The 13034-nt window shown below is 29.8% G+C and overlaps 3 protein-coding genes across 3 annotated transcripts; all 3 read left to right on the top strand.

The window, feature by feature from the left end:
- The first annotated feature begins 6356 nt into the window (after positions 1-6356).
- On the top strand, positions 6357-7070 carry LOC111373297 (E3 ubiquitin-protein ligase RNF165-like). The gene has a single exon (XM_022995805.1). It carries the CDS (start codon positions 6385-6387, stop codon positions 7048-7050), a length of 666 nt encoding a protein of 221 aa, XP_022851573.1. The 5' UTR covers positions 6357-6384; the 3' UTR covers positions 7051-7070.
- A 2091-nt stretch (positions 7071-9161) lies between these two features.
- Positions 9162-9982, top strand: LOC111373296. The gene is made up of 2 exons (XM_022995804.1): positions 9162-9525; positions 9606-9982. Exons 1-2 carry the CDS (start codon positions 9184-9186, stop codon positions 9606-9608), a joined length of 345 nt encoding a protein of 114 aa, XP_022851572.1. The 5' UTR covers positions 9162-9183; the 3' UTR covers positions 9609-9982.
- A 2125-nt stretch (positions 9983-12107) lies between these two features.
- On the top strand, positions 12108-12788 carry LOC111373299 (E3 ubiquitin-protein ligase SGR9, amyloplastic-like). The gene has a single exon (XM_022995806.1). It carries the CDS (start codon positions 12108-12110, stop codon positions 12786-12788), a length of 681 nt encoding a protein of 226 aa, XP_022851574.1.
- Positions 12789-13034: the final 246 nt, after the last annotated feature.

The raw sequence follows: 13034 nt of genomic DNA, 5'->3' as shown, positions 1-13034 counted from the left end.
TACACTATTGCATATTTAGCATCAACAGAAGCGTATTTTATTTCTTATAATTCATTTGCTCATGAATTAATATTCCACCTTTGCGCTGTCCGAAAAACCCTCAACCTCGAATTTAGATTATATCACAATAGTGTAAAAAAAAATAAAAATAGCAATTTGCATATGTAGAAGCAACAGTGAAAAGGAAAGAATAACTAAAAAAATTGAAATTATTAAGGTTCGTTATAACTTGTAAGGATTCTATAGATATTATTTCCTTATCTACAAGTAATATATAGGTAATATAAACATACCAATAAACTGCAATCCTCTTGCCACACGGATTTCTCTCTATATATACCTCAAGTTTTGAGAAATTTTCTCCGACAAATAACTCTCAAACATGGATTATCAATCCAACAAAGTTATATACGTTGACATGACAAAGAGGGGCGAAGAAGAAGTTGCATGCCAGAACCCGCTCATGTACTCCTCAATTCAAATCATGTATGATTTTTCTTGGCAAACTACGCTTCGTTACACCAAATTCGAATATGGTGAACAAGTTGAAACAGAAATTCAATAGGAAAAGATTTGGGATTTCGCATACTTGGAACCTCAACAGTTCTTGTCCTATAGGAAGATGTGTGAAATCATGAATGATGCTCTCGGAGCTTGGCCGATATGTAATGGTGTTTGTAAAAGTTTGATCAAGGAAGTGTTTTCGAGTACGGGTCATTATGTGTTACATATTGATGTCGATGTAAACGCGGTTTATCATTATACTATTGGTGAATCACAAACTTTAAATCGTGTATTGCAACATTCTATAGAAGAAAACAGTGACTATAATATGATTCCAGCAAGTCAGTCGTCAATCAAATCACTCAAGAGAAAGAAATTAGATGACGAGAATAATAATTGTGATTCTTGTACAATATGCTTGGATCAATTCTCTAAAAGGTCTAAAATCACTTACATGCCATGCTCACATATGTTTCATGGTAATTGCATTAAAAAGTGGCTAAGAACAAGCCATCATTGTCCAGTTTGTTGATTTGAGATGCCAACTAGTTAGAGATGTTTAGCATGAAAACAAATATTTTAGGTTTAAATATATACTTTTTTTTCCTTTAATTTATAATGTTTTGGAGGGTGTATTCAATTTAGATTTTTAAATAATTTATAGTGTTTTTCAAGTAAAGACTGTCGTGTAATTCTTCATTTAAAGAGTTTTTGTTTTTATTTTTATTTTTATAGAACTCATATGACTTCTAAAGATTTCCATTTCACCCAAAATAATAATAATAATAATAATAATAATAATAATAATAATAATAATAATAATAATAATAATAATAAATAAAAATACTTATATAACTTATTATTGCATACCCTTATTTTATTGAATTATTTATTTCTATAGTACAAAGTAACAATATTTCGGACCGCTATTACAAGATGATCGAGAACACATAATAACAAAATTATATTTTTCATGCCAATAAAAATGACAAGGAAAAGAATATATTTTTAATTGAATAAACCCATCTTTAATTTTTCTCAATCAAATCATGGAAACGTTAAAACATAATGGATTATTGACGTGTGGTGACATGGCTAATATCAATTTAAGTCACACTTTAGTGAAAATTTCAATTTTGCCACTCATCTTTAAATTATCTCAATCAAATTATTGAACTTCTATTTACTTTTTAAAGTTAATCACTTTGTTATCTTCATTTAGTTGAATTAACGTCCAATTCATACCTGTATGTTAAAACATAATGATTAGCCACATAGATGTTCAATTCACTAAAATTTGCAATATATGAAAAACCCTGGACGTTGAGTTTATTTAAATAATATTATAATATAGTATCGTAGAAAAAACAATAATTTACGCATTGGAATAGCGATCATGTGCTGAGAATATGCAACCGTAAACTAGTTAATTTCAACGACGGAAGGTAACATCATGACTAACATGGATAGTAAATTAAAATTAAATAATTTGATCGTCACAAATTAAAGACTAGCAACTCAATTAAGATTTTCATAAAAGTTTAGTGATCAAAATTGAAACTAACCCAATAAAAGAGAGTGCTAGTAATGAATATGGAAAGAATATATGTCTGCAATACAAATTACAAAACATGGAAGGAGACAATTTAACAGGCAAAAATTAACATCATACCTGCATGGAAACAAGAAATAGTATTGATAAGAACATTTCGAAATCGAATTGAATAAAACTGAGATAAAAATGAAAAAAAGACGCTCTCTTTTAGCATTTTAAAGTGAACATGTAGATTTAGATCATTACGTGAGACACCTTGAATTGTAACATTAAATTCCAATATAGAAATATATAGTTGTGTGACAAGGACCTCGTGGCCGCAATCTAACCCCAATATAAGATTCCCTAGTTGTAACAAAATTTGGGCAAGTTTTTAAGACGTCCTACTCTTTTTGAATATTTCGATTATGTAGTGTTTTATTAAGATTCTACTGCGTGAATAGTTTAACAAGTTGGTGATTAGTGACTAATTTGGAATACAATGCAACTTTAGTAAATAATTTGGAATTAAAATTGAACTTTAGTTACTAGTTTGAAACAAATCGAACTTTTGTACTTTACTGACATGTGCTTCTTATCTTCCACGTGGGATGGCAACAACGTTTTGTTTATACACGTAGGAATAATTGCTAGACACGTAGGATTAATATAGAATAAATTAAACTTTAGTAATTAATTTTAATTTTTCCATAAATTTAGTGGTCAAATATATTTTTTACCCCTTTCCAAAAAGATATGGAATAAAAATCCTTGACCTCGATGTAATAATAATAATAATAATAATAATAATAATAATAATAATAATAATAATAATAATAATAATAATAATTTGCATGTTGAGAAACAAACGGTAAACTGGTTTGGGTTTCTGAAGTAAAAAAGGAAAGTAACAAACAAATTTGAAATTATTAATGTTTCGTAATATAACAATCGAATTTGAAATTTAACACTGTTTCAAGTATCATAAAAATTATTGGAGTCCGCTCTGAAGAGGCAACATCGGACAAAGTGTGGAACCACTTAAAATGTAATTAAAGAAGCTAATCACTCAACGTTCAAGATAGTAAGACGAGGTTAGACCGAAGAACTTGACATGGTAGAACACTCAAAAGTCATTGTCATCCAAGAACATCATTATGAGTAAACTAGAGGAATGTTCCCCAATGACATCAAATATCCCATAGCTATCAATTAGGGAAAGAAGGTGTCACCTCATATTTTAGCATTGTCATGCTTACTAATAAAAAGAAAGTAATGATTGTCTAAGTTGCAAACAATGATGATCTAGATCACAAGTTACGATTTAGGTATATGATAGTGTGATGTGGCCAAACTTCTCAATCAATGAAATTCATTTGAGCAGGATGGTGGCATGCCAATTAAATTCGAAAGCATATATTGTAGCTTGACAAAATAGAGGGATGGTAAGTCTCTATTTTGAAGCGTATATAATGAAGCAAAATCTCGACAAGGACCAAGCTAATCCTTCTCTCAGTATCACCTACAAAATCTTACTCAATAAGATCTTTCTTCTTCCCATGATATTTCAATACATGCACAGTTATTCCTCTAATTTTCTTTAGTTGATTTATAATGATCCGTCAATTTTAATTGTCAATGACTATGGTCTTAGTACACTTTTAACGAGGTACAATCCAACCTCAATGGAAGTTTCTTAGCTGTAACAAAATTTAAATAAGCTTTGCAATTGTGAAGCTTTTTTTAGGACCGAGCTCTTATAGACCCCTTACGGGGTCTCATATGGGTAGGGCCAGGTTTTTTTTTTCTTTATTTTTTATTGCATCGGGGCTGACCCATGTGAGAGGTCTTTAAGACCCTTGTGAATATTTGCCCTGTACACAAGGCTTTATTTCTTTTTTAAGAATCTACAATTTACACAGTTTGTAAAGTTGTAGACCTAGTGATTAATTCAGAATATAATTTTTTTTATTTTAAAAAGTCATCCCTTAAAATTATGTTTTGAGAGACTCTTTAAATTAATATTTTAATTTATAGAGTAGGTTTGACTCTCCAAATTTAAAGAGCCAAATTCACTCTCTATAATTAAACACATTCAAAATATTCAAAATTTTAATGTAGTATAATAATATAATAATCTAGAGAAAAGTTAATATAAATAAAATATAGACAAAAATAATAAATATTTTTTTGAGAGTAGTAAAATTAAATGTTAAATATAAAGTGTCTGTTAGAGTATTTCAAAATTTTTACTTTCTAACTTTATAGATGCTCTCTAAATTATGGAATATACTCTTTAAAAATAGAGAATCACTTGAATATGCTCTTATAACTCAAATTAAACTACTTTGAAAAATGTGCTTTTATCTCTTGCATGGTATTGCACAAACGTCTGGCAGAATAATCTATTTATAACATTTTTCATAGTAAATTATATTCGACAATAACTAACTACAATAACTTGAAGAATAGTAAAATGTAAATGTAAAACTTATCGACTGATCGAGTTTCATAACAATACGACGTCTTAAAGTGAAATTGAATGTCGATAACTGTTGCAACCTCTGTGGACAATCACCCTCAAGATACAACGATAAAAAAAATCATTTATGTAACAATCACGAATGGCTTCAGAAATCTAGAATGTACTTCAGAAAATATGTAAAACTCAAGTGTGAAAATTACATAATATGAAAGCTATAGTTTCGTTTTTTATGCGATTTTTCAATATCAGATAAGTGAATATATAGGCAAAATAGATATAATTACATCTACCATGATTCAGAAGATTTGCATTTTTAATAGAATGTGGATAATTGATTGTTGAAAAACGGTTATGTTATATTGGTTAGTTTGACCCATTAATTTTTTTTTTGAAAATGATTAAAATAACTAAAAAAAAAAATTTATCATTTTAATCAAGGAAGTCCAAGAGCCCAAAATCGAAGACTTTTTTGCCCTTGTTTGATTTCTTTAAAATTTTAATACATTTTTCTCTCTCTTCTTTTTTAATCAAATATTCTTTAATAAAATAATATTGCAAGTAAATTAAAAAAAATTCTTCATTTTTAAAAACACATTTCCCAAAAACTATTATTGCAAAATACATTTTACCCCAATTTTTTTTCTTTATAATGGTTGTCAAATAGGGGCTTTAATTATAGCATGGGATGTGACTCGAATCCCAGAGCTCTAGCACAAATTTCACACTTCCTACCAATCGGGCACTTCATCTAAGATAGTTATTTTTCACATATTATATTTAGTATATAAATATATAATAAATTAAACTTTAGTGATCAACTTAAAATTTTACATATGTTTTATAGCCAATCCCAAAAAATAAAATAAAATAAAATAAAAAATAAACAGAGAAGAAAAGTAAAAGAAGAAAAAGAACAAAGTTCTTGTAAAATAAATCCTTTTTTAGGCAGTTCATCGCCAATTCAAAGTTTTAATTATTTCCTTTTTTCTTGTGGTCTTATGTCTTCTTCTTTTCTCTTTTGTTTTTGCAGTATAATGGATTGTCCAAAATATTACACTATTGCATATTTAGCATCAACAGAAGCGTATTTTATTTCTTATAATTCATTTGCTCATGAATTAATATTCCACCTTTGCGCTGTCCGAAAAACCCTCAACCTCGAATTTAGATTATATCACAATAGTGATAAATATATAATAAATTAAACTTTAGTGATCAACTTAAAATTTTACATATGTTTTATAGCCAATCCCAAAAAATAAAATAAAAAATAAACAGAGAAGAAAAGTAAAAGAAGAAAAAGAACAAAGTTCTTGTAAAATAAATCCTTTTTTAGGCAGTTCATCGCCAATTCAAAGTTTTAATTATTTCCTTTTTTTCTTGTGGTCTTATGTCTTCTTCGTTTCTCTTTTGTTTTTGCAGAATAATGGATTGTCCAAAATATTACACTACTGCATATTTAGCATCAACAGAAGCGTATTTTATTTCTTATAATTCATTTGCTCATGAATTAATATTCCACCTTTGCGCTGTCCGAAAAACCCTCAACCTCGAATTTAGATTATATCACAATAGTTAAAAAAAAATAAAAATAGCAATTTGCATATGTAGAAGCAACAGTGAAAAGGAAAGAATAACTAAAAAAATTGAAATTATTAAGGTTCGTTATAACTTGTAAGGATTCTATAGATATTATTTCCTTATCTACAAGTAATATATAGGTAATATAAACATACCAATAAACTGCAATCCTCTTGCCACACGGATTTCTCTCTATATATACCTCAAGTTTTGAGAAATTTTCTCCGACAAATAACTCTCAAACATGGATTATCAATCCAACAAAGTTATATACGTTGACATGACAAAGAGGGGCGAAGAAGAAGTTGCATGCCAGAACCCGCTCATGTACTCCTCAATTCAAATCATGTATGATTTTTCTTGGCAAACTACGCTTCGTTACACCAAATTCGAATATGGTGAACAAGTTCAAACTGAAATCCAACAGGAAAAGATTTGGGATTTCGTATACTTGGAACCTCAACAGTTCTTGTCCTATAGGAAGATGCATGAAATCGTGAATGATGCTCTCGGAGCTTGGCCGATATGTAATGGTGTTCGTAAAAGTTTGATCAAGGAAGTGTTTTTGAGTACACAAGCAATGGCGGAATCAATGTCTTCGGGTCATTATGCTTTACATATTGATGTTGATGTAAACGCGGTTTATCATTATACTATTGGTGAATCACAAACTTTAAATCGTGTATTGCAACATTCTATAGAAGAAAACAGTGACTATAATATGATTCCAGCAAGTCAGTCGTCAATCAAATCACTCAAGAGAAAGAAATTAGATGACGAGAATAATAATTGTGATTCTTGTACAATATGCTTGGATCAATTCTCTAAAAGGTCTAAAATCACTTACATGCCATGCTCACATATGTTTCATGGTAATTGCATTAAAAAGTGGCTAAGAACAAGCCATCATTGTCCAGTTTGCCGATTTGAGATGCCAACTAGTTAGAGATGTCTAGCACGAAAACAAATATTTTAGGTTTAAATACGAACTTTTTTTTTTTAAATTTATAATGTTTTGGAGGGTGTATTCAATTTAGATTTTTAAATAATTTATAGTCTTTTTCAAGTAAAAACTTCCGTGTAATTCTTCATTTAAAGAATTTTTTATTTTTATAGAACTCGTATGACTTCTAAAGATTTCCATTTCACCCAAAAAATAAAATAATAATAATAATAATAATAATAAAAACTTATATAACTGATTATTGCATATCCTTATTTTATTGAATTATTTATTTCTATAGTGCAAAGTTATATCGTTTCGGACCGCTACTGCAAGATGGTTCATAACACATAATAACAAAATTATATTTTTCGTGCCAATAAAAATGACTAGGAAAAGAATATATTTTTAATTGAATAAAATCATCTTTAATTTTGCTCAATCAAATCATGGAAACGTTAAAACACGATGGATTATTGATGCGTGGTGACATGGTTAATATCACTTTTATTCACTCTTTAGTGAAAATTTCAATTTTGTCACTCATCTTTAATTTATCTCAATCAAATTATTGAACTTCTCTTTACTTTTAAAGTTAATCACTTTGTTATCTCCCGTTAGTGATATTACGTCCAATTGAAACTAACCCAATAAAAGAGAGTACCATTAACGAATATGGAAAGAATATATGTCTGCAATACAAATTACAAAACATGGAAGGAGACTATTTAACAGGCAAAAATTAACATCATACCTGCTGGAAACAAGAAATAGCATTGAAAAGAACATTTCCAAATTGAATTGAATAAATCTATGAGATTAAAAAAGAGAAAAAAAAAAAGAAGAAGAAGAAGAAGAAGGTAATTTGACTCTCTCTTATAGCAATTTAAAGTGAAGATGTAGATGTAGATCATTGTGTGAGACACCTTGAATTGTAACATTAAATTTCAATACGGAAATATATAGTTGTGTGACAAAGACATCGTGGCCACAATCTAATCCCAATATAAGATTCTTTAGCTGTAACAAATTTTGGGTAAGTTTTTCAGACATCCTACTCTTTTTGAATATTTCGATTATGTAGTGTTTTATTAATATTCTACTGCTTGCAAATTTTTTCAATTTGGTTAGTGACTAATTTGGAATACAATGCAAATTTAGTAAATAATTTGGAATTAAAATTGAACATTAGTGACTATTTTGAAACAAATCGAACTATTGTATTTACTGACACGTGCTTCTTATCTTCCACGTGGCATTACACCAACGTCTTGTTTATACATGTAGGAATAATTGCTAGACACGGAGGATTAATATGGAATAAATTAAACTTTAGTAATTAACTTTAATTGTTTTTTCCATAAATTCCGTGGTCAAATATATTTTTACCACAGTCCAAAAAGATATGGAATAAAACGAAACGAAAAGAAAAAGGAATAAAAATCCTTGACCTCGACGAAAATTTATGCTAAACAATAATGGATAGTCAAAAATTTTCCTCAGACAAAAAAAATAAAAAAAATACACACACACATACAGAGTTTTTCCTGTTCGTGAATTTATATTCCCCTTTGCACTGTTTGGAAACCCTCAAAGTCGAATTTTATTACAATAATACATAACAATAATAATAATGATGATGATGATGATGATGATGATGATGATGATGATGATGATGATGATGATGATGATGATGATGATGATGATGATGATGATGATGATGATGATGATGATGATGATGATGATGATGATGATGATGATGATGATGATGATGATGATGATGATGATGATGATGATGATGATGATGATGATGATGATGATGATGATGATGATGATGATGATGATGATGATGATGATGATGATGATGATGATGATGATGATAATAATTTGCATGTTGAGAAACAAACGGTAAGCTGGTTTGTGTTTCTGAAGTAAAAAAGGAAAGTAACAAACAAATTTGAAATTATTAATGTTTCCTAATAATTAATAGGGATTCTATTTTGTTTCCATATCTGAAAGTAATAGGTAATATATACTTACTAATTAACTGCCACACGGATCCCCCTCTGAGCTATATATACCTCAAGGTTTGAGCGATTTTCTCCTGCAAATAATTCTTACTTCTTTCTCTCAAACATGGAAAACGAATCCGGTGACAAAGTTATATACTTTGACATTACAAAGAAGGGCGAAGAAGAAGTTGCATGCCAGAACCCGCTCATGTCCTCCATAGTTGAAATCAAGTATGTCTTTTCTTGTCAATCTTGGCTTCACGACACCAAATTCGAAGACGGCGAACAAGTTGTAACAGAAATTCCAGAGCGAAAAATTTGGAAATATCTATACTTGGAACCTCAACGATCCTTGTCCTATAGGAAGATGCGTAAAATCATCAATGACGCTATTCGGACTTGGCCAATACGTAGTGGCACTCGTAAAATTTTGATCAAGGATGTGTTTTCGAGGACAAAAGCAATGGTAGAATCAATTTCTCTAGGTCATTATGTTTTACATATTGATGTTGACGTAAACGTGATTACTTATCATGTTATATTTAGTGAATCACGAAGATTGCCACCGTCAATAGAAGAAAACAATGACTATGATATGGTTCCAGCTAGTAAGTCGTCAATCAAATCACTGAAGCGGAAGAAACTAGATGCCGAGAACAATAATTGTGATTGTTGTACAATATGCTTGGAAAAGTTCTCCAAAAGATCTAAAGTTACACATATGCCATGCTCGCATATGTTTCATGGTAATTGCGTTAGAAAATGGCTAAAAACGAGTCATTATTGTCCAGTTTGCCGTTTCGAGATGCCAACTAGCTAGAGATGTGTTGCATGATTCAGTGGGGAGATGAATATTTTAGGTTTAAATATATACTTCTTTTTTTAATTTCAATTTGTAATGATTTGAGGGTAAATTCAATTTAGACTTTTCAAGAATTTTATATCTTTTTTATGCGATGAACTTTTGTGGAATTCATAAATTTATGTTGACTTTATATTTCTCAATGTCAATAAAAATAACAACAGAAAGAATATTTTTTAATTGAATAAAAAAGGTCAATTTCATATTTGATTATTGAACTTTCAGTAAAATTTCAATTGGATCGTTCATCTCTAATTTGTTTCAATCGCATCATCATGAAACTTCAATCTACTATAAATTATTGCCATTTTGTTGCCTCCTATTAGAGAAATCAACGTCCGATTTACAATGAAACGTTAAATATAGTGGATCGTTAATGATGTGTGATGACATGGTTAATACCAATTTTGGTAACTTTTTATTGAAAATATCAATTGGGTCACTCATCTTTAATTTATCTAAATCAAATTATTAGTTTTGTATGTCATATTGCATACACAGTTATGAAATTTCAAAAATTATCCCAAATATAACATTTTAATCGAAAGTTTGATTTTTTGTTTGGTTTACAGACGGTTTTCGACTTTATAGTCTAATTAAGCAAATGTCCTTTTTTTTTTTTTTTTTTTTTTTTTTTTTTTTTTTTAAATTCCATTCAACTTTAATCATTTCCTTCGTCGTGTACCTCTATACCATGCATGGTAATTCTTAACATAAATGTCTATTAGAAGAATATATTATGAACATGCAGATTTAGAATCATCACACAAGTCACTTGAGATTGTAACATTATTTTCCATGGGAGACGCCTTTGGTCATAGCACATTCTATCATAGCACCATATTGTGAGATACCAATATTGAAATATCTATGTGATGACGATATCGTGGCAGCAATCTAACCTCAACAGAAGATTACTTAGTTGTAATAAATTTTGGGTAATATTTTTTAAATGGCCTATTCTCTTTGAATAATTCGATTATGTAGTGTGTTTATTAATAATCTACCACTTAAGTACTTTTCCAAGTTGGACTGTTGGTGGGTAGTGAATAATTTGGAATAAAATGCAACTTTAGTAACTAATTTGGAATTGAAACGTAACTTTAGTGACTAGTTTGAAACAAATCAAACTATAGTGCTGTAATGAAAAATGTGCTTTTTATCTCCCACATGGCATTGCACCTACGTTTTGTTTGTCCACGTCGGAATAATTGGTAGACACGTAGGACTGATATGGAACAAAAAATTTAGTGACCAATATATATTTGAATTATGTTATGTAGTACTAGTAGTGCCATAATACTAGCTACGTTAACTGATAGGTTTAATGAAATGAATAAAAGAAACAATTTTTTTTTGTGAAATTAATATTAATTCTTTTTTTCTTTTCCATTTGTCTTTTCTTATTTTCTCTTTTTTTTTCTTTTTTTTTTTTGTCAAACAAACTCTTCGAAAAAGTTCACAGTTTTTTCATATTGAAACCTTTTTTTTAACTTTTTTAATATCAAAACTCTTTTCTTTTAGATAAATTCATTTTCTCTGGTTTTTCCCTTTTCATTTTTTTAAACTATTTGAAGATTCCTTGACCTCGACGTAAACGATAACTTCAACAGTAAACTAGTTTTTGAAGTTAATAAAGGATTCTACAAGTAATTGGTAATTTGTCCATACCAATTACCTAGAAGGAATATGTTACTTGTATAAAATGCAGTGTCAATTGACCTCAATGTTATGTTTTTTCTTTTTTGAGAGAAATATAATGGATTGTCAATCAAACTCTTCGAAAAAAAAAAAAAAACTCCCAGTCTTTTTTTCTTTTTTTTTTCTAAAAAAAAAAAAGAAAAAAAACCATTGACCTCGACATTAAATTTATATTACACAATATTTAAAAAAAGGACCTCGAATGCAATATTATCCATATACATCCGTTGAGCAGATGCAAAGGTAAACTAGTTTGTGAAGTCAAAAAGGAAAGTATAACAAATAAATTTGAAATTATTAAGATTCGTAATAATTAATAACTAACAAGGATTTTATATTATTTCCATATCTATGTACTTACCAATTAACTGCGATCCGGTCTCTTCCCACACGGATCCCAATTACCCCATATATACCTCACCTCAACTTCTGAGAAATTGCCAGCAGGTCTCATATTCCTTCCTCTCTCTCTCTCTCTCTCTAACATGGATTTTAGCCATGCATCCCACGATATTGAATCCTTTGAAATTGACGAGCTCCCCGGATTAATAATACGGCACGGCCAATACAAACTTGCACTTTCGATTAAGTTTTCTTGCCAGCGGGTTCTTCGTCTCCAGGATGGCGAACAATTTGGAATGGAAGGAATCTCAAATCACGTGTACATTGAACCCGAAGAATTCTCCAGCCATAACAAGATGCATGAAATTATCGACCAAACTGTCAGGACTTGGCAAATATGTAATTGTCGTCGGGAAAGTGTGATTCAGAATGTGATTCAACGTGCACAAGAAATTGCAGAACGATTGTCTTCTAATCACAGCGTTATATTTCTTGATGTTAAAGCAAAGGTGGTTTATAGTGAAAACCTTATTCATGAATATTCACGAATGTACAATGAGATATTGCAGCAGTCGATAGAAGAAGATAACGACTGTAATATGATTCCAGCTACTGATTCGTCGATCAAATCGCTTGAGATGAAGAAATTAGATGACGAGAATAATGACTACGAGAGTTGCAGTATATGTTTGGACAAGTTCTACAAAGGAATTGTAACTACGTGTATGCCGTGCTTGCATATGTTTCATAGTAATTGCATTACACAATGGCTCAAGATGAGTCATTATTGTCCAGTCTGCCGTTTTGAGATGCCGATCGACTGATGCATGATTCGATAGGTAGACAATATGTTTTAGGTTAGGTTTTAAGAAAGATTTTTTTTTTTTTTTACTATACCCATGCTAAGAACATTGACCATCTTTTAGAATGAATCTCTCAATCTGTTCTTCATGAATAGGACATAACGGAAAAAGATGACCCAAACATTAAGTGTATTATTCGAATTGATAGCAACAATTGATTCGGCTATTGAATAAATTTTTGCTGCTCTTCGTATTTGAGTGATAAAG

This window comes from Olea europaea, unplaced genomic scaffold, assembly GCF_002742605.1.
Source record: "Olea europaea var. sylvestris unplaced genomic scaffold, O_europaea_v1 scaffold111, whole genome shotgun sequence".
Taxonomy (NCBI): Eukaryota; Viridiplantae; Streptophyta; class Magnoliopsida; order Lamiales; family Oleaceae; genus Olea; species Olea europaea.
The sequence above is the reverse complement of the archived record's forward strand: the minus strand, read 5'-3'. Positions and strand labels throughout refer to the sequence as shown.

What these genes read in the sequence shown, in the direction of transcription:
- LOC111373297 (XM_022995805.1), top strand. Translation starts at nt 6,385, where the DNA reads ATGACAAAGAGGGGCGAAGAAGAAGTTGCATGCCAGAACCCGCTCATG.
- LOC111373296 (XM_022995804.1), top strand. Translation starts at nt 9,184, where the DNA reads ATGGAAAACGAATCCGGTGACAAAGTTATATACTTTGACATTACAAAG.
- LOC111373299 (XM_022995806.1), top strand. Translation starts at nt 12,108, where the DNA reads ATGGATTTTAGCCATGCATCCCACGATATTGAATCCTTTGAAATTGAC.